This window comes from Elephantulus edwardii, unplaced genomic scaffold, assembly GCF_000299155.1.
Source record: "Elephantulus edwardii isolate Elephantulus edwardi_28Jun2011 unplaced genomic scaffold, EleEdw1.0 scaffold00020, whole genome shotgun sequence".
NCBI classification, from domain to species: domain Eukaryota; kingdom Metazoa; phylum Chordata; class Mammalia; order Macroscelidea; family Macroscelididae; genus Elephantulus; species Elephantulus edwardii.
This window is the reverse complement of record NW_006399770.1, coordinates 13910443-13932012: the sequence shown is the minus strand read 5'-3', so window position 1 is coordinate 13932012 and position 21570 is coordinate 13910443. Positions and strand designations below refer to the sequence as shown.

The 21570-nt window shown below is 40.8% G+C and overlaps 1 protein-coding gene and 1 pseudogene across 1 annotated transcript in view; one reads left to right on the top strand and one right to left on the bottom strand.

The window, feature by feature from the left end:
* Window positions 1–12768, top strand: part of DBT (dihydrolipoamide branched chain transacylase E2) — a 71515-nt gene extending 58747 nt beyond the window's left edge. The window contains exons 8-11 of the mRNA XM_006882443.1: window positions 5371–5448; window positions 7483–7674; window positions 7830–7901; window positions 12322–12768. Coding sequence (XP_006882505.1) covers window positions 5371–5448; window positions 7483–7674; window positions 7830–7901; window positions 12322–12489 — 510 coding nt within the window. The 3' untranslated portion in view covers window positions 12490–12768. The remainder of the gene's footprint in view (window positions 1–5370; window positions 5449–7482; window positions 7675–7829; window positions 7902–12321) is intronic.
* Window positions 12769–16573: 3805 nt separating this feature from the next.
* Window positions 16574–17719, bottom strand: LOC102870328 (annotated as a pseudogene).
* Window positions 17720–21570: the final 3851 nt, after the last annotated feature.

Here is a 21570-nt window from a genome sequence, read left to right as displayed (position 1 = left end):
TTATTGCTCCTGTGTGCTGCATAGTATTCCATTGTCTGAATATACCATAATTTCTCAATCCATTCGTTTGTGGTTAGACATTTGGGCTGTTTTGTTCTTGCTATGGTGAATAATGCTGCTTTAAATGTTGATATACATGTTAGAACACTTTTTTATTTGATCTCACTAATTTGAACTAATCTCACTAGTGTCAAAGAAGAAGCAATTACAAGTTTTTAAAACATCTTCAGGCTGATGTAAATCAGATATGCAATCAACGTGCATTGATAATTTCTGGTGACTGGAACGTGAAAGTTGAAAATGAAGAAGTATAAACTCAAAGCCATCCATTCTGGTTGTGACTCCAATAATGCTCCATTGAGTTTCTGATGCTGTAGATTACAACAGGAAGAGATTGCCTTTTTCCCAAGAAGCCACTGATGGATTCAGATAGCAGCATTTGTGGTAACTGTCCAACTCTCTATGAATTATGCCACCAAAGCTCCAAAGAAGGATTGTTGTTTCCCATTGAGTCAGAGACAGGAGGAGATTGCCCATGTTTCTCTAGCTGAGCAACTGGTGGATTCTAACCACATACTTTTGGTTTGCCAGCCAACTCTTTTTTACTAGGCCACCTGGAAAATACGGCCTTCTATAGAAACATCATGGGAATGATAGAATTTCACAAGCCCTATTATTTTTTATTTTTTTTTGCAAATCATTGCTTATACATTTTTTGCAGCATGCATATGGCCGTACATGTAGACCTCACTGATTGGAATCCACAGGAATGAAATCAACTAAATCAGTGGAAAGAGCTCACATTCATGTTGAAGCTGAAGAAAATGAAAATGAGTCCATGAGAGCTAAGTGTCTTGAGTATATCCTTACTCAATTCAGAGATCATCTTAAGAACATATCTGATGCATTGAATACTGATAGCCCAAGACCAGATAAATTGTGGTAGGGCATCAAACATGAAGGCAAAAAAGTCATTTAAAAATGCAGGAAAGAAAGGAAAGATCAGAATAAATGTCCGAGGAGACTCTGATACTTGCACTTCAGCCAAGATTAAACTGATAGAAGAAATGACGAAGAGAACAGAAGCTTTCAAAGTGCTACTTGAGAAGACAGAGTAACATATTATGATAAAATGTGCAAAGAATAATAGTTACAAAACCAAAATAGAAGAACATGCTTAGCATTTCTAAAGTAGAACTGGGGAAAAACCTGAAGCCTCAAGTTGCAATATTGACTCTATTTGGAAAAATATTAAACAGTGCAGGTGGCATAAAAAGAAGATGAACATAAAGTTACTATACCAGAAAGAATTGGTTGAGGTTACAGGAAATAGCATATGAGCAAGGAGCAGTGGTATTGAAGAGAGTGACGCTGAACTCAAGGTACTGGCAAAAAACAAGTTTCCAGAAATTGGTAATACAGATTGAAATATTTCAGCAAACAAATGCAATACTAGCAGTGCTTGCACCTCATTTATGTCAAGATAACTGCCTGTCCAAGTGGAAAAGATTCATAATTATGTTCATTCCGAAGAAAGATCATGCTACAAGGTAGAGTAATTATTGAACAGTAGCATCATTCCAAAAGTGTTGGATTAACAGGGAACTGCTAGAAACCTAAGCCAGATTTAAAAAATGATATAGAAAAAAGGGATTCACTGATTATTTCAGATTGATCTTGGCTAACAGCAGAGAATACTAGGAAAGTGTTCCTCTCTGTTTTTTGTTTGTTTTTAATAATTTTAATGAACATTTGCAGAGATTTTGGATTTCCATTCATCATTGCCGCATTTCTCTCCCCGCCCAGCCCTCCTCACCACCCCAGTTCACTCCTCTCTTTGAAAAGTAAAATAAACACTCCCTCCCTGGTACACAATCCCCCCACACCCCTACCACCACCCCAAGTACATTCCACTATGCGACCTTAATTGTGGACTCTTGTGATAACCATAAGACCCTATCATAACTTCACTTTTAAATTATTCTCTCCCTCATCTGTTTCAGTCACAGTATACACAATTTATCCAGTTTTTCTCAGTCTTACCACAACCCTGATACCAGTCCCATTTTACAGCACTGGCACCATGCTATATTTGTCCTTTTGTGACTGAGATATTTCACTCAGCATAATGTCCTCCAGGGTCACCCATTTTGAATAATATTGCATGAGTTCCTTTTTTTTCAATTCAGCGTAGTATTCCATTGTGTGAATATACCACAGCTCCTTTATCCATTCATTTGTTGATGGGCACTTGTGTTGTTTCCAACTGCCTGCTATTGTGAACAAAGCCGTGATAAACATGGGTGTGCATATATCTGCTTGGATGTCAGTTATGGTCTCTTTGGGATATATTCCCAGTAGTGGAATTGCTGGGTCAAATGGTATCTCTATTTGCAACTTTTTGAGAAAGCGCCATCGCACCTTCCACAGCGGATGCACCATTTTACACTCCCACCAACAGTGAATAAGGGTTCCAATCTCCACAACCTCACCAGCATTTGTTGCTTGCTGTTCTGTTAAATTTTGCTATTCTGACTGGGGTGAGATGATATCTCATAGTTGTTTTGATTTGCATCTCTCTTAGAGCTAGGGATTTTGAACATTTCTTCATGTGCTTGTTGGCCATCTGAATGTCTTCTTTGGTGAAGTGTCTGTTCATATCCTGTGCCCATTTTTCAATTGGATTATTTACCTTTATCTTGTTGTGGTGCTCAAGTGTTTTATAAATTCTAGATTTAAGTCCCTTGTCTGACATGTCATTACCAAATATTTTTTCCCCGGCCTGTGGCTTCCTTTTTTACCCTGTTGGAGAAGTTTTTGGATGTGCGTAGGGATTTGATTCTTAGAAGGTCCCTTTCATCTATTTTATCTTCTCCTGGTTGTAGAGTTCCTCTCTGTTTTAATTGATTATACAAAGGTATTTGACTGTGTGGCTCATTAGAATACTTTGTTTCCTCAAGTAACCCTTTGAAACTTTTTGTTTGGCTCTCTTCTAATTATAAAAATCATATCAAAAATAACATGAGAAAGACTGTGAAATCTAAATACTTAACTGTGCTTTTGTAGAACCTGTATGTACATAGACCAGGCAAAAATTGTTTAATTAGGACAAGATTTTAAACTGTACGCTTTAAATGGTTTAAAATCAGTAAAGATGTATGCCAGGTTTGTATCCTTTCACCAAGCTTATTTAATTTGTATCTCAAAACTCATTGCTGTCAAGTCAGAACTGACTTGTAGCTGATCAATCCTCTAGCAAGATTTCAGAGGCCATAAATTTCATGGGAAAAAATTGCCCATTTTTCTTCCAAAGCGATCCTGGTTAATTTGAGTTGGCTGCCTTCAGTTTAACAGCACAACTCTCTATGGATCATACCAACAGAGCTCCTTCATATTAAGTAGATATTCTAAGATGCTCAGGACTTGATGAAGAAAAAGATGACATCAATTATTAGGATGAAGACTTATTAACAGCCTATGATATGCAAATGACATAATCTTCCTTGCTGAAAGTAGAAGAACATTTCAGCTGTGGGCCGGAAACCTCTTGTCTAGAGTCAGTCAGGACCTGGTGGGCAGGCCTTGTATTTAAAAGGCAGTTGGCTCCCAATGCTGCTAGTGTTTGGGATGAACATTCTTCTAAGTGGTACAGCACTGGTCTGTCAATTTGCTATACTGAAGTAACTTGGGGTTTGCTGTGATGCTGAACGTTATGCCACTGCTGTCAAATGCCATAATATTTACCCATTGTGGACAGTGTTTACGGAACCTCCCAGACTGAGACAGGTTTGGGTGCAGGAGTGGCATCCATTTCCTAAACAACATGACTGTGGAAACTCCATGAATGTAGAGAAACGATAGTTAAAGAACAGGATTCAGGTCTTGTATTCATAGGGTTGCTATGAGTCATGCTTGACTTGATGGCATTTAACAACAGCTGATGAAGATTAAAAAAAAACACCCCAATAGCCTTCTCTGTGAGTTACACTTTATGTTTAACATAAAACAAAATTCCTTACCGCAGATGGGACCAATAAACAACTTCTGATAAATGGAGAAAAGATTGACTTTGTCAAGAGTTTAATTTTATTTGGATCTGCAATCAACAACCATGAACACAGAAATCTGACATATAACGTTGGGTAAATGTGCTGTAAAATACCTCTTTAAAGTATTACAAAGCAAAAGTATCAGTTTGAGGTGTACAGTATGCCTGACTAAAACCCAGCAGGGTATTTTCCATCACTTCATGTACATGAATAAGGACAGTGAATAAGGAAGTCAGAGAATAGTTGATGCTTTTGAATTATGGTGTTGGCAAAGAATAGTAAATATTATGGACGACCAGAAGAAAAAATATACATACATCCTGAAAAGAGTACAGCCAGAATGCTCCTTAAAAGTAAGGATGATGAGACTTTGTCTCTGATGCTTTGGTCTTGTGCTCTGGAGAGACCAGTCTCTGAAGAAGGACATCATGCTTGGAAAAACAGGGTCAGTGAAAAAGGAGGTCTTCAAAAAGATGAATTGACACTGTGGCTGCAACTGTGGATTCAAACACAACAATGACTGCAAGGAGGGCACAGGCCCTGGCAGCATTTCGTGTCAGGGTTGCTATGAGTCAGGAAAGATATTAATAAATAATAAAATGAAGAAATATTTTCTTCATCTTAATGCATAGGAATCATATTAACAAAGAAAATTAATAGTGAAAGAGGTGAAAAGGTGACACGGGCGGTGCTAGAGTAAACATTGCAGCAAGCCTCTAGCGTTCTGGGGTGCGGTGTGACCCTGTGTATTCATTCCTACGCTGTGTGGAAGAGCAGAGTTGACGTAGTTTGACCTTGCTCTACACCATCTACGGAGCAATGTTATAGAAATTTCAGACAATTGGGGAAAATATTATAATAAAGTACATATAGGCCCCATTTCTGCCTTCACTAGCTAAGGATACCCAGCGATTGTACTATACTTTCTATGTAGGAAAGATGCTTATCTACTTATTTGGATTCATTCAAAGTGCATTTTGAACTGTAAGTTTTCTTCTCAGGGAAATATTAAGATTCTCAATATTATGAAATGTCCATAGACATTTTATATGGTGCTTTGATCAGTTTGCATTTTCTTAAAACCTCATTGATGTCTACAAGCTGCCTGATTATTTTCTCTTTTCTTCTTAAATGATTAGGGTGACCTTTTCCACATTGCTTCAAGGTTACATTGGATAATAAGTCTAGGAAAACACAGACTTGAAACTAAGCTTAGCAAAAATAAGAGTTCCATCATTCTTTTACGCTTCATCTTACAGCTTCGCTTCATCTCTTCTTAGAATTAAATGTGCTAACGTTGAATTATCTTTCTGTTAAACAGGCTGCTTCCTTGGGATTATTGCAGTTTCCAATCCTTAATGCCTCTGTGGATGAAGCCTGCCAAAACATAACATATAAGGTTTGTCATGCATTATGGAAATGGTCTTTTTAAAAACATAAAATGATGAGACTACACCTGTAGGTTAGACATGCTTCTATTGTGCTTCAAATAGCAATCTTTTTAAAATAATGTAATTAAATATCTGGAATAAGATACAGTGAGATGTGGAATGTAATGGGAGAGTCCTGTTTTCCAAATCGTCCTGCCTTTTGGTTGAAAATATTTGCACTTTCCTTCTGATTTACACAAATTGGAGCTTGTTTGGTTGGGACAAGGTTTCTTTTTTGGTTATTTTTATGATTTATACTGATATTAGCTTTATTATTGATCCTGAACAGTGTGCTATTCAGGTATACAGAGTTCTGGTTTTGTAAGCCCTTTTGTTTTTCTGCCCAAGATAACTGGAAATCTGCAGCTGTGAGACAGTATATTATGTTACTCAGCCTATATCTCCTCTCGTCAAAAAGTCGCCCTCATTGAATTTTTTAAAGAACCATTTGTAAAAAAAAAAGAAAAAGAACCATTTGTAAGACGGAAGTAATGAGTTCTTGAATTCCGTTTGTGTACACTCTCCTGTTTGGAGTAAATGATTGTTAAGGATGATGATTCTTTTTGAGATGTCAGTCATTATGTACATTTCTCATTAGAAGTATCCAGCCAGAAAGTGAGCTTAGATAGGTTGAGGATCTGTGCTAACATATTACAATTAATGCAGAAAGACTTATAAGTACACTTGGTTTTCTGTTTCATGGTTAAAGTTGAATTAGAAAGGTGAGAAGTTGGTTATATTCATCTTAATATATTTTTACTGCAAAAAAACCCAGACAAGAAAGTAATAATGATCCTTTAGTTATGTCCCTAAACTAACTGTTTATCTTGAGATATACTTTCAGGATTTTGTTTTCACATGCTTTTTAAAGCCGATATGGGATTATAAGTAGTTTTTATTTAACTTCTTTTGTTTTAATTTTTCTTTATCATGGACATCATTACATATCAATACATCTATCTGTGGTGCCATTTATTTAACCATTGATGTACTGATAAACATTTTGGTGATTTGTGGTTTCTCAAACTTAGAAACATTCAGTACTCAGCATCCATATGCATGTCTGGATACAGTAAGTCTCCAGATTATGGACTTATGGACAACTTCTTCTACTTGCCCTTTAATGATTTATAAATTTGCCTTCATTTTTAAATGTCTGAACCAGTTCATACTCAGCCCTTCTTTGAAACATTCTTTATTACAATCACCTTCACTTGCTGCACTTACAACTTTTGAATCATTGAAAAGGCTTTGAGCCTTTTCTTGCACTAAAGTAATGGTAACTTTCTGCACTTGTTCTGACCTACATGGATAGTCCACCATCAAATTCCAGATGAAAAAGGTCCTGTGTCTGGCAGTGGCTGTTGGCCATGTGAAGATGACAGATGATGAACTTGTTTACAACATCCATCTGGCTGTCAGCTTTCTGGTTTCTTTGCTAAAGAAGAATTGGCAGAATGTTCGGGCTTTGTATATCAAGAGCGCCATGGGCAAGCCCCAGCGTCTGTACTAAGATACAGCTCAATAAATCTTACTGTTTATACCCCCAAAAAAAATATATATATATAGATAACAGTGGATCTTATTCTTCACTTTTGCACATATCTCCTATATGGACTTTTGGGTATATACTGTCAGATGTTCCACAGAAAGTCTATACCACCTTGCATCTCCACTAACAATGTAAGGAGATGGCCTGTTTCCCTACATTCTTATCTGTAAATTATTATCTTTCTTAAAAAAAAAGCCTTACTGCAATCCCAGAGGTGCATGGTTCAAATCCACCAGATGCTCTGCTGGAGAAGGAGGAACAATCTCCTCCTGTACCAGTCAGATCTGATTTGATGGTACACGCACACAAAATAAAAAAAAAAGCCTTAAAACTTTTTAATCATTGCCAGTCTGTAAAAATGTTTGATAGTTGTTTTAGAAGACAAGCAAGGCTGATACTTTCTTCTCCATTAACTTATTAAAAGCCATTCTTGTTCATTTTTATTTCTTAGGCTTCTCATAATATTGGGATAGCAATGGATACGGAGCAGGGGTTGATCGTCCCAAATGTGAAAAATGTGCAGATCCTCTCTATATTTGAGATTGCCTCAGAATTGAACCGCCTTCAGGAACTGGGCTCTGCGGGTCAACTCAGCACCTCTGAGCTCACAGGAGGGACATTTACCCTTTCCAATATAGGATCTGTGAGTAACACTCATGTTCGTCCTCATAAGCTTAACTAAAGATTTCTTTCTGACCATGTACGCATTTAAAATTTACAAAATGTTCTTTGCCATTTGCCCTCAACCCCAAAGCTTAATTTTTTACTCTTCTCTCTCTCTTTTTTTTTTTTTTTTAGATTGGTGGTACCTATGCCAAAGCAGTGATATTGCCACCTGAAGTAGCAATTGGGGCCCTTGGATCAATTAAGGTATGTTTATTAAATAATTGAAAACCAGAGTTTTAAGCAAATTAGGGGAGAAGCAAACCCAAAACAACAACTGTTTTTTTAGTTTTTTTCCTTACTCTGTAGATTTGAGTTTATAAAGATTGACCCAGTAAGCCTCTTACTTCTTCTAAGAGCTGGGCCTGCAATTGTACCTCCTGCTTCTGTGTGTAATACATGGTGGTGATCTGGATTGGTTTTGTGTCAGCATTATGGCTTATGTTAGGCACAAAGTGAACCTATAAGAATGTGCAAATACAGCCATTTTGCTTTTGTCAATTTATTGTCTTTATTTCAGAATACCAAAGAATGATAGTAATCTCATGTAAATTGTTGTTTGTAAAGAAGTGAGTTGTTGTTTAGCAGTCTTCTTAAACTTTGTTCAAAAAACACTGAATGTGGTTGTTGTATCAAGTCACCTGCAACCTGTAAGTGACCGTCACTGTGCTCTAAAACCTGTCCTGTCCTGAGCCTGTCTCACTGATCCGACACACTAACCCCCATTGCTCCAGTTACTGTGTCAATCCATCTCATCCGGGGTCTTCCTGTCCTGCACTGTCCCTCCACCCTTCCAAGCATGATGCTGTTCTCCAAGGACTGTTTGCTTCTGGCAACATGCCCAAAGTATGTGAAACTAAGCTTCAAAATCCTTGCCTCTAAGAAGCAGCTTGGTTTCACCCTCTCTTGGACAGACCTGTTTGTTCTCTTGGCGGTCTGTTGTATACACTTTTCTCCAGCACCACAACTTATTGAGTGTACTAGTTATAAATGCAAATTTCTTATCCTTGAAGTGGAGTACCCAGAACCCAGGTTTCAACATGGTACATCTGTGTTATGTTTAGAAGACACTGATTTAGAGTAGGAGTGGCAGTGATTTTTAACCTTAGCTGCATATTAGAATTCTGTGGAAGGCTTTAAAAAATTATTCTCAAGCTTTCTCCAAACCAGCTGAATCGGAATTTTTAGAGATGGTGCCTAGGCATCTCTATTAAGTTAATTGCGAACCATTGAGTTAGAGGGAGAAGAGCTCCTGGTAGCACCTTCATTGAATGTCATTTGTTATTAACCTTGGATTTGTTGTTTGTGCCCTAAAGAGAACCTTTTCTCTTTTTACACTTAATGCTTCCACATTGAATATCACTGGGATTTGTCTTTTACAAATTGGCATCCAAAGCCTTTGCAAACACTTTCCTTCAACCTTTGATCTGCTTTAGCTGCTATGTTACCCCTCTTCCTAGAATCCGCTTTCCCTCTGGCACACAGAGGCTTTTGGGAAAAGGAAACAAAAAAGTACAGCACTTTGATCACAGCATGAGATAGTTTTTTACAAATCAGGAGTTTTCTCTTCGTGATAATTTATCTGTCATTCTTTTCTCAACAAAAATTCAATATTTGATTCTCATCAGATTCTTCTGGCCTCCAGGTCATCAAGCCTGTTTGGTAGTTTGTTTTTTTGTTTTGTTTTGTTTGACTTCTCTGTTATGTGCTGTTGAGTTGGAACTGAGTTTTTAGAGGAAGTAAATGAAATTATGTGGAAGGAGATATCCCACCTTTGTCCCAAGGATCAACTAGTGGATTCGAACTGCCAAACTGACTGCCTTGGGGTTGGCAGCTAACTCCTTACCCACTAGGCCTCCCAGACGCAGAAACACATTATCTGTGCTGTTTTCAAGTTGTGATGCATAGTTCTTAGCATAGAAAATCTTAGTAATGACTTACTATGTTGGGTTGAGACAAATAGTATTTAATTGCTTTTCGTTACCCTTTATGTGTTCTCTATTTTGCTAGTTTCTGTTTTCAGTATACAATTTAAACTTCTTGTTGACAGATTGTTGTTGAGTAAACTCCAAACCAAGCCTGTTGCCTTGAAATCAGTTCTGCCTCATGGTGACCGCATATGCTATAGTTCGGAATGCTCTTTAGCACTCTCTGGGCTATAGTCCTTACAGAGGCAGATTGCTGGGCTTTTCACCCAGGGACATAAGTTGAATAGAAACCTCTTGCGCCACTGAGGGACCCCTGCATAACCTCTATGGTTATTACTTCATTCTGACTCCTAGCTGCACTTGAGACATCTTTACCTCCTTGGAACACTTTCTTCACTTTGGCTAGCAGAAAGCCACACCATCCTAGTTTTCTTCCTAGCTTATTACCACTTTTCTGAGTCTTCTTTGTACATCATCTTTATATTTCCAGTCTCAAACTGAGCTCTGATGGTCTGTCTAGTGGGTAGACAGTTGCGCTGCCAACCCAAAAACACGTGGTTCACATCCACCATCAGAGGGATGTGTTTGGAGGGTCCACTTGGCGGCAGTTTTGACTTGCGAGTAAATGAGTTATGTTGAAACATTAGCGTGCCCCAGGGCTCAGTCTTGACCCCTTTAGTGATTGGATCCATTCACTTGCTGGTGCTTTCAGGCTGGTATCTCATGATCTAACCTCTCTTTGACCTGCAAACACTTCGTGCTTGAATGTCAGACTGGCACCTTGAATTTTAACACATCCTAGCCTGAGTCCTTGCTTCACCATCCCCCACCCCAAAACCTGTTTTCCCCTTTTAGTGAATGGTCATTCTGCCCAGAAACTTCCAATAACTTTCTAGATCCCGTGATGTTGTTGTCCTGTGCCATTGAGTCACTTACGACTTATAACGACCTTATGTACAACAGCCCTAAACTCTGCTGTGTCCTGGCTAATCACACTGTCTCTGACACTCCCATCCTGATTACCCCAGTCACTGAATCAATCCACCTCATAGAGGGTCTTCCCCTCCTGCGCTGTCCTTCTACTCTCCCCAGCATCATGTCCCTCTCCAAAGACCTGTCTCTCCTTACAACATGACCAAAGTATGTCAGAGAAAGCCTCAGAATCCTTGCCTCCAGGGAGCTGCCCGGATTAACCCGCTCCAGGATGAATCTGTTTGTTTTCCTAGCAGTCCATGGTACCCTCAATACTCTTCTCCAACACCAAAACTCAAAGGCATCAATTCTCCTTCTATCCTCCTTAGTCATTGTCCAACTTTCTGATGCATAACAAGTGATTGCAAAGGCCATGGCCTGTATCAGGTGCACCTTAGTCTCCAGAGAGACACCATTGTTCTTTAGTATTTTAGAGAGGTCCCTAACAGCAGACTTTCCCATCGCAATACATCTTTTAATTTCCTGGCTGCTGGTGCCACAAGTGTTGACTGTGGAGCCAAGCAAACTGAAGCTGTGAACAATCTCAATCTCTTCACCATCCATCCTGATGCTGCCAATTGGTCCAGTGGTGATCATTCAGAATAAAAGGCAAAGTACTGCACTTGCTCCTAGTGGTGCTACTCAGGGTCTACTCAGGACCCCCTTGTTACAAGGCCCAGAGCTGCTGTTTCCAAGCAGCGAGGAAAAAAGTGCAGAATGACAGAAAGTTTCATAGCAGTTTGACAGAATGATTTTATATATGTTAAATGTGTTAATAGAAATTAGAGCTTGAATTTAAATAACTTTTTACTTAATTTTTCTAGTTGTTTCTTTTTAATGTTTTTAATAAAAACATTTATAAAAACATTTGAAAAAATTTTTAAGTCACTTAACCAAGACACTTTTGAAGCTTTGCTGTTAATGATAAGCCCCACATTCACCCAGTCCATCTGTGTGTGACCTCATTCATCTCTCACCATGCACCCCATCCATCAAACACCCCTGTCCCCCAAGCACCCCGTCCCCTCCACAGCCACAGCCTTCTTCTGTGCCGTTCCTTCCTCACTCCTGTCACACCCCTTCACTGCCCTCTCCTCCAGTTACCCATCAGTTTAAAAACCTCTGAGTGAGGTAGGTTTATGAAGCTCTGTCTCACATACTTTGTGCATGTGGCCAGGAAAGACGGGTCCTTGGAGAAGGACATCATGCTTGGAAGGGTGGAGGGACAGCTCAAGAGAGGAAGACCCCGGATAAGATGATTGATACAGAAACTGGGGCAATTGGGAGGCACAAGTGTTGAGTCAGTGAGACTGGCTCAGAACAGGGAAGGCTTCAGAGCCATTGTCACTCTAAATCACAGGCAAGTAGACAGCACATGACAACAAAAGTGAGGTAAAAGATTACCTCTTTCCCCCTCCCTCCACACCCAGGTGACACTCTCTAACCGATTTCTAAAATATTCTTTTTCGTTTTACATTCTTCACCATCTAGCACATTATATACTTTTATTTATTGTCTCTCCCTATTAAGGCATTAGCTGTGGGAAGACAAAGAACTTTATGCAAAAACAGTAGGGAAACTGTGAGCTTTTTCAGAAGTCATCTGGGATCTCCATCCCCTTCCTAACACAGGGAGGGGTTTCTCTGATCTTACAAATGCCACTGCTGTCACTAGAACTTCAACTTTGAGCAAGTAAAGGTTACTCTTTCATCTTTTCTTATTTCTAGGCTCTTCCTCGATTTAACCAGAAAGGAGAAGTATACAAGGCTCAGATAATGAATGTGAGCTGGTCAGCTGATCACAGAGTTATTGACGGTGCTACAATGTCCCGCTTCTCTAATTTGTGGAAATCCTACTTAGAAAACCCAGCTTTTATGCTGCTGGATCTGAAGTGAAAACGGAGAAGACATCTTTGAACTTTTTATACTTCCAAAGAATACGTAAAGCTTAGCTTGCCAGCACTTGTTCTTCATTGCGATTTGTACTATAAATGATTTGTATTATGTGATTAAACTCTTAACGCACAATATTTATCACTTTTGTTAGACTTTTTACTGAAAATGAGAAAGTATGAAATGGTTGTTCTCCTGGGTTGTACTGTCACGTTTTATAGGTCATAGTGTTACATGATATGGTGCTGAAGTCTTTGTGTCAATGGATCCAAACTGGCAAGAACCTCATGTGAATGTTACTAAAAGACAGGTGGTAGCCAATCTATTTTTTTTCTTTTTTGCAACCAACTCTCAATGCAACTTTTCTTTCAACTATTCTTAGTTGGGAAAAGAAATTTATATAAAAAAATACTTGCCAGTTCCCCACAATAATGCAAATTTCTATGTAAAATAAGTGCAATTATACTTCTAAGAGAAATAGGAGTGAGTCCTTTCTCAGTACAAATCATCTGTGTCTTATTTATGTAAATTAACATCTTTTAAAAGGGAAACTTAAACAAGCTGATCATAAAACTGTCCAATTGTAATTTTATAATCAGTAAGAGTATTAAATACATTTGTTTAAAATGGTTAAACTTTTAGAGTTTTAGTAATATTTTGGTAGTTTGTTGGGAAAACATCACCGTCATAAATTTGCTTTGTAAAAAGAGGGTACCTTAAATTTAGCAGCTTCTGGCTTTTTTTTTTAACATTCAGAAATCTACTGTATTTTAGCTTTGTTGACCATCAGCAAGAATTTGAAGTCAGTTCTATCTGCTGTGTACTGAGTAGGAAAGTAAAAAAAGAGAAGATTTAGTGAGTATCATGGTTGAAAAAGAAAATGTAAGTGTCATTAATAGATGAAGATATCATATAGATCATTTTATTAGAAGTTCATTATAAAAAGTAATGTGAAACTTAATATAATCCCATGTTTTGATTTGCATTCAGAAATCCAAGGGTTTTTTCTGATAATCAATTTATGATTATTGTATGTCATACTTAGTTGTTCTATTATGAATGAGCAAAAGTGGTATTTCTGACCACTTTATTTTTTTATAAAATGCGAATAATTGTTGAAGCACAAACTAATAAATCAATGATTACTTTTGGTATTAGGTGCCATCAAGTTGACTACAACTCATAGCAACTCTCTGAAGAGCACATCTGAACACTGCACCAGCCTCATGACCTTTGTTCTGATCAAGCCCCATTGTGGTTGTCCCCGTGTCAATCAATCTCATTGATGGTGTTTTCTTTTTCACTGACCCCCAACCTACATGATGTGTCTCTCCAAGGACTGGTTCCTCCTAAAAATATGCCCAACATGAGACCAAGTTTCACCATCCTTGCTTCTAAGGGGTAAGTCTGGTTACACTTCCTTCAGGAGAGATTTGTTTGTTCTTTTTTTTTTTTTAATGTGTGTACTGTCAAATCGGATCTGACTAGTACAGGAGGAGATTATTCCTCCTTGTTTGTTCTTTTGACAGTCTGGTATCTTCACTATTCTTTGTGAACACCACAATTCAGAGGCATTGATTCTTCTTTGCTCTTCCTTATTCCTTGTTGTTTTTGTTATTATGTGCCATCAAGTCTCCTGCGACTCATTGAGACCCTGTGGACAGTAGCTCTGAACTCTGCTCTATCCTGAGTAAGTCTTACTGTCTCTAATTCACCTACCCTCATTATCCCAGCTACTAAATCAGTTAATCTCATCTGAGATCTTCCTCTCCTGTGATGTGCCTCCACCCTTCCAAGCATGATGTCCTTCTCCAGGGACTGATCCCTCCTGGCAACATGCCCTAAGTATGTGAGGCAAAGCTTCAAAATCCTTGCCTCCAAGGAGTAGCCTGGTTTCACCCTCTCCAGTATAAAGATGTTTGTTCTCCTGGCAGTCCATGGTATGTTCAATACTCTTCTCCAGCATCACAATTCAAAAGCAACAATTCTTCTATCACCCCTAATCTTTGTCCAGCTCTCTCTCTGATGCATAGCATGTAATTGCAATGACCGTGGCCTGAATCAGGGGAATCTTAGTCTCAAGACTGATATTGCTCTTTAGCACTTTGGAGAGGTCCTTGACAGCAGCTTTCCCCAGAGTAATTCGTCTTTTGATTTCCTGCCTGCTGGTGACAAGAGTGTTGATTGTGGAGCTGAGCAAGCTGAGATTGTTAGCAACCTCAATCTCTTCTCCTTTTATCATGTTGCCACCAATGGAAACAATTAAAAACACCATGGCTTAGCTCAGGCACCTTCCCCTTTAAGCTGACATCCCTGTTCTTTAGCATTTCAGAGACGTCCTTGACAGATTCCCCCAATTCAACTTGTCTTTTGTTTCTTGACTGTTAGCCTGGATGTTGTTTGTGGATCCAGGTAAAATGAAATCATTGACAAATTTGATCTCATGATGTTGCCTGTTGGTCCAGTGGTGATAATTTCTGTTTTCTTGATGTTGAGATGTAATCAGTATTGAAGGCTGCAGCATTTGATCTTCTTCAGCAAGTGTTTCAAGTCCTCTTCACTTTCAGCAAGTAAGGTTCTGTCACCTACACAGTGCAGACTGTTGATGAGTCTTCCTCCAATCCTGATGCCACATTCTTCTTCAGGTGGCCCTCTTCAATCTTTTTTCCATCTATCATCTGGTAACCCAAAGGTAAATCCACCATTTCCTCTATTGGAGAGAAATGGGCAATCTCCTCTTGTCCTCCTTTTGGCATATGAAAACCTGTTAAAGAGTCAAGTATGTGTCAGTTCTGACTTGATGGCAGTGAGAAATCAATAATTAAGATTGAAAAATGACCAAAAAGTTCATCCTTAATCCCACCACTATTAACATTTTAATCATGTTGCTGTTCTTTTTCTTTTTGTAAAAATAGGTCATGCTATAGCTACTGTTTTATAATCTAATGTTTTTTAATTTAACATTATGGGTAACTTTTCATGTCAATAAATGATTCTATATTATTATCCTTTTATATGGCTATGTAGCATTAATTGTATATAGTTAATCTTAAACAAATACTAGTAAAACACCTACTGTATACATACCACACAAAGTGCTAAGCACTGCACACGTTGCCTCATGGTCCCTGCCTTCAAGGTCTGGTGGAAGAGAGAGATGTTAAATGATCATTGTTATGTTATTATGTGCCGCCGAGTCACCTGTGACTCATAAGTGACCCTATGTATAACAGCCCTAAACCCTGCTCTATCCTGTGCCAATCTTATTGTCTCTAACACACCTACCCCCTTACCCTAGTCACTGAATCAATCCACCTCATCCAGGGTCTTCCTTGCCTGGGCTGTCCCTCCACCCTCCCAAGCATGACGTCCCTCTCCAAGGACTAATCCCTCCTTGCAACATGCCCAAAGTATGTCAGACGACGCTTCAGAATCCTTGCCTCCAAGGAGCAGCCCGACTTCTCCCTCTCCAAGACAAACCTGTTTGTTCTCCTAGCAGTCCATGGTATTTTCAGTACTCTTTTTTTTTTAATACACGGTTTGACGTTTTTAATTTTTACAAAATCTGAGCTGGCTGAGCTTCAGGTTACAGCAACAACTCAGGCAGCAAATGGGTCGGATTATCTGCTGGTCCCCGGCTGAGGGAGAAAGAGGTTTCATGCCAATAGCTGCAACTCCTCTCAGCTCCTAGTCAATGCTCGCATGGCTCAGGCAGAGGGAGGGAGAGGAAGATTTTGAGGAAGCTCCTGAGGCTCAGTCAGACACTGCTTGCTTTGCCTTTCTCCCCTTTCTTTTTCCTTCCCAGGGTGACTAGCCAGGGGCAGAGCAGAGAGGCCCAGGAGTAGTTGGAGAAGCGTGGATGAGACACAGTACCAAGGGAAAGAGGCCTTTGGCCCCAAATGGGGAGAGACCTACCTGTCTCCCCAGTGACTCCCCACTGAGTTCACAGCACAGAAAACACCTCTAGTCAGCAACTCCATGTGGAGGTGTATGGAGTCCAGGATTCAAAGGAGTAGGGGGGTGAGAGATGGTCAGGGGCAGTGAAGACAACAGCAGGCTCAGGTGGGGAGACTGCAGAAACTTCCTCCTACCCATGGAAGGAGACGATGGGATGACTGATACTGCTGTTGGTGGTCGTGGCATTCAGCTCCCACCTGATATCATGGGGCAGACAGGACTGGTCAGGTTATACTGAATCTTGGCCATTTTGCACAAGGTCTTCAGACTAGGGCTGAAGTCCAAAATGTGCAAGTCAGAATGATTTATGAGGTCAGATTCATCTCCAAGGCCCTCCTCAGGAGAAGGACTGGTACCCCCAAAGAGGACAGTTTTGTCACCAACAATACAGCAGCACTGGCGCCAACGAGGTCAGGGCCCCTTCCCCTTTGGTTCAATCTTCTTCCAAGTAAAGGTCACAGGGTTAAACTTCCAGAGGTCATGGAAATGCTGATTCAGTCTTACATTATAGCCACCAAAGATGTACAGCTCTCCATTATATCCGAACGCTGAGTGGCTCTGGCGTCCCTCAGGCAGCACTGAGGTAGGTGAACAGTCCAGCCAGGCTTTGGTCCTGGTGTCAAAGACGCGGATGCGGTTGCAGTAAATCTCATTGTTGGAGTGGAATGGCCCAAAGCGGTCGGCAAGACCCCCAAAGACGGCCATGTGATTTCCCAGCATGGAGGCTGAATGGAAGTCCCTCCAGCGCGCAGGGTTCCCCTCTGTACCAATAAGGGTCCACGTCATGGTATTGGTATCTACGTTGTGAAAGTCATTGGAAAAACAGTCTGCCAGCCGTTCGTAGCCCCCCAAAATGTACATGGTCTTGCCCAGGACACAGGCTGACTGCCCATCCTGGGCCCCAGGAACTGTTCCCGACACTCGGGGTGTGGACCACTTGTGAGTATTGACGTCAAAGGTATAGAGAACGTTGCAGGCCCCTTCCGTGCCATTCCACCCACCCCAAAGAAAGACTATGTTATCAATGAGGACAGTCAAGTGTCCATATGGCATGTAAGGTACTACAGGAGCCTGTCCATGGGTGGCAGGCCTCACCAGGGGCAGCTTTGTCCAACACGAGGACACTGCATTGAAAATGTGCACATCAATCTGTCTCAGCGTCTCAGTCTTCACTAGAACAGTAACCCCCGAAGGAGTAGACCCGATGCCCAACAGCAACTGCAGCATGGTTCACCCTGCGGGGCCCGCCCTCCAGGTACACTGTCCACCGTAACATCCCCTGGGTCACTGGATACAGCAACATGCTCCCTTCCCGGCATGGCCTTCTGCCTCTGCTTCCTGCCAGGCTGGGCCGGGGTGGGGCTGCGGGTCCTCGCACACCCTGCAGTCTAGAACCCCTTGCGTGCCAACCAACTTGGTCAGAATTTTCAATACTTTTCTCCAGCACCAAAGCTCAAAGGCATCAATTTTCCATAAAAAGATCAAAGTATAATTACACACTTATGTGAAATGAAAGTTGTATAAGAGTTATTTATTAAGTGCTATTGATCCCATAAGAAGATCGAGATGATTATTTCATAAAATAGCCATACTTTTTAAAAATTTTTATATTTTGCTAACTTTTAAATGATGACTCTGACCCTCACTTAACGGTGAGAAGCAGGATGAGAGTCCTGAGAGAATATGTCCCATGAGCAGCTTTGGCTAACAATATTTTCTACATTCTCAGAGTAACCCATGAGCTGTCTGTCCTGTTCCAACTGTCTGCTCGCTTCAGTCTTACCCTCTGAGAATTCAACGAAGGATTTACTCCCCACTTTGTGCAAGACCTTTCCCTAGAGGAGACTGAGGGCCAGCACCACAGCCCTGCCGGCGATTCTGGGAGCAGTGCTGAACCAAGGGCTCTGGACGGCAAAGTGGGGGACAGGGCTTTGGTTGTATTATTAAAGGTTGAAATGAAATAAATAGGAGAAGAAAAAACCCTCAAATTCTTCACTAATGCACTTGCATGTTAGAAAATATCTGTGTGCAGAAAGCTCATTGATGCTTGGGCATTTTGCCTGGCTTCACCAGGCCAAGTGAATCCCAAGGAACAGGAGGAAAGACCTTGCTGGCTATGCCTCCATAAATTGTCAATGGAGTTCTGTGCTGCCCAAGAGTGCCAGGAGTACAAACCTTTCCGTGAAGTCCTCAAAGATGTTGATTTTATTCCCTTCCTACTGATTAACTATTCTGCAGATTTTGTTAAATGTGTATTTCATTCTAGGCACTGGGAAAAATACTGTGAATAAATAAAGACTAGTCTAGATGAGGGAGCTCTCATGGCCTAGTGGCAAGAAGCTGTGCTGCAGTCCCCAAAGCTCGCAGTTCAAATCCACCAGCAGCTCTCTGCAGAAGAAGGATGGGCAGTCCCCTCCCATGCAATTAACAGCCTCTGAAAACCTGCCAGAGGGTCAGCTATGGGTTGATTCCAACTCGGCAGTTGTTATAACCCTATTTACAACAACCCTAAACTCTGCTCTGTCCTGTGCCAATCGCACTGTCTCTGACACACCCATCCTGATTACCCAAGTCACTGAAATAATCCACCTCATAGAGGGCCTTCCCCTCCTGCGCCATCCCTCCACCCTCCCTAGCATGATGTCCCTCTCCAAGGACCGGTCTCTCCTCACAACATGTCCAAAGTATGTCAGACGGAGCCTCAGAATCCTTACCTCCAAGGAGCCACCCAGTTTAACCCTTTCCAGGACGAATCTGTTTGTTTTCCTAGCAGTCCATGGTATTCTCAATACTCTTCTCCAGCACCACAGCTCAAAGGCATCAATTCTCCTTCTATCCTCCTTGGTCATTGTCCAACTCTCTGATGCATAACAAGTGATTGTGAAGACCATGGCCTGTATCAAATGCACCTTAGTCTCCAGAGAGACACCATTGCTCTTCAGTACTTTAGAGAGGTCCCTAACAGCAGACTTTCCCATTGCAATGCACCTTTTAATTTCCTGGCTACTGGTGCCAAGAGTGTTGATTGTGGAGCCAAGCAAACTAAAGCTGTGAACAATCTCAGTCTCTTCACCATCCATCCTGATGCTGCCAATTGGCCCAGTGGTGAGAATCTTTGTCTTCTTGACATTGAGCCTCAATCCATATTGGAGGCTGCATTCCTTGACCCTCTGCAGCAGGCGCTTCAAGTCCTCCTCAGTTTCAGCAAGCAGGGTTCTGTCATCCGCATAACACAGATTGTTGATAAATCGTCCACCAATCTTGACCCCACATTTTTCCTCATAGAGCCCAGCCTCCCGGATAATCTGTTCTGCATATAGGTTGAAAAGGTATGGAGATAGGATGCATCCCTGGCATATGCCCTTCCCAATTTTGAACCATGCAGTGTTCACTTGCTCTGTTCTGATGACTGCTTCCTGGTCCAAGTATAAGTTTCGCATTAGCACGATCAAGTGTTCTGGGATTCCCATTCTTCTCAGAGTCAGCCATAGTTTGTTATGATCCACACTGTCAAATGCCTTTGCACAGTCAATGAAACACAGATAGACATTCCTCTGGTATTCTCTGCTTTCAGCTAAGATCCATCTAACAGCAGCTACAATATCCCTAGTACCACGACCCCTTCTAAACCCAGCCTGAAGTTTCTGTCCTCACTGAGAACTTTGGCCAGTAAGTTATGTCTTCACTGGAAATAAATGTATGCCTGGCAATGAGAAATGCTTTAATATTTGAGCTTTCTTTCTGGTCTTTAATAGTAGTTTTGCTTCTTTCCTATAAACTGCCCTTTGTTCATTTAACTACTCTGGATAATTGGATTTTTCCTAGCTTGCTAGATCTTTTTCATAACCCCTACCTCACAAACCATACCTCTTAACCCACACAAACTCAAGGTATCCAAGTTCTTTGACAAGCTCAGGTTCAGGTGTTATTTTTCACAGGCAGGTAACACATAACATCTGTGTGACCCAAGGCCATTGTGGATGGAGGCAGGAGCCCTGGTTGTTTAATGAAGGCTGCTGACTGAAAGGTGGAACCCATCTCTGAACGACGAGACAGGCTGTCCGCTTCCCTAAAAGGCAGCCTTGAAGGAGCAGCTCTCCTCAGCCCTCCTGGGATTGACAAGAGCTGGAATCAACTTGGTGGCAATGTGTTTGGATGCAGACTGCATGTGCTGAGAATATTTTAAGAACTCTCATAAAAGAATTTAAAGTGCTGCCAATGGGTCAACTATATGTTCACCATATGGTAGTAAACTCTAGAAAGCCCATTGTCATCGAGTTGGAACTGACTTAGAGCTTATCCTCCAGCTGAGCTTCTGGAAGCTGTAAATTGCACAGCAGGAAACTGCCTGTCTTTTTTGTCCCAGAGCTGCTGGTGGATTTGAACCACCAGAGAGCATGTGGCCTTTCAGTTAGCAGCACAACTCCCTATGGACTAGGCCACCTTCCTATTGTTGTTACTGTTAGGTGCTGCCACGTACAACTCATAGCAACCCTGGGAATAATAGACTGGAACCCTGTCCTATGCTCTGCCATCCTCATCATCTCTCATGCATCTGAGTTCATTCATTGCTGCCGTCACTGTGTCAATCCTCCCATTAAGGATTCCCCCCCTTTTTTTTTGAGAGATTACATCTTTTTAAAATTGATATTTTAATGAAAGTTTATCGAGAACTTGGATTTCCACTCCTTCATTGTTGCACATTTCCCTCCCTGACGACCCCCACCCCATTTGCTATTCTCTTTGGAAAAAAATCAATTATTTTATTGTTGTACAATTCCCCACCCCTATCCCAGTCCACTTTACTATGCAGCACTTATTCTGGACTGTTGTCATGCTAGTAAAGCATAATCATATATTCCTTTTAAACAGTCCTTTGCCTCATCTGTTTCAATGCAGTGTACATTGTTTACCCCCTCTTTTCTTTGTTTCCCTCAACTCCAATGTCAGTCCTGTTTTATAACAGTGGCACTGTGCAGTATTTGTCCTTTTGTGACTGAGATATTTCACTCAGCATAAAGTGCCCATAAACAAATGAATGGATAGAGAAGCTGTGGTATATTCACACAATGGAATACTATGCTGCATTGAAAAACAAGGAACTCATGCAATATTATTCAAAATGGG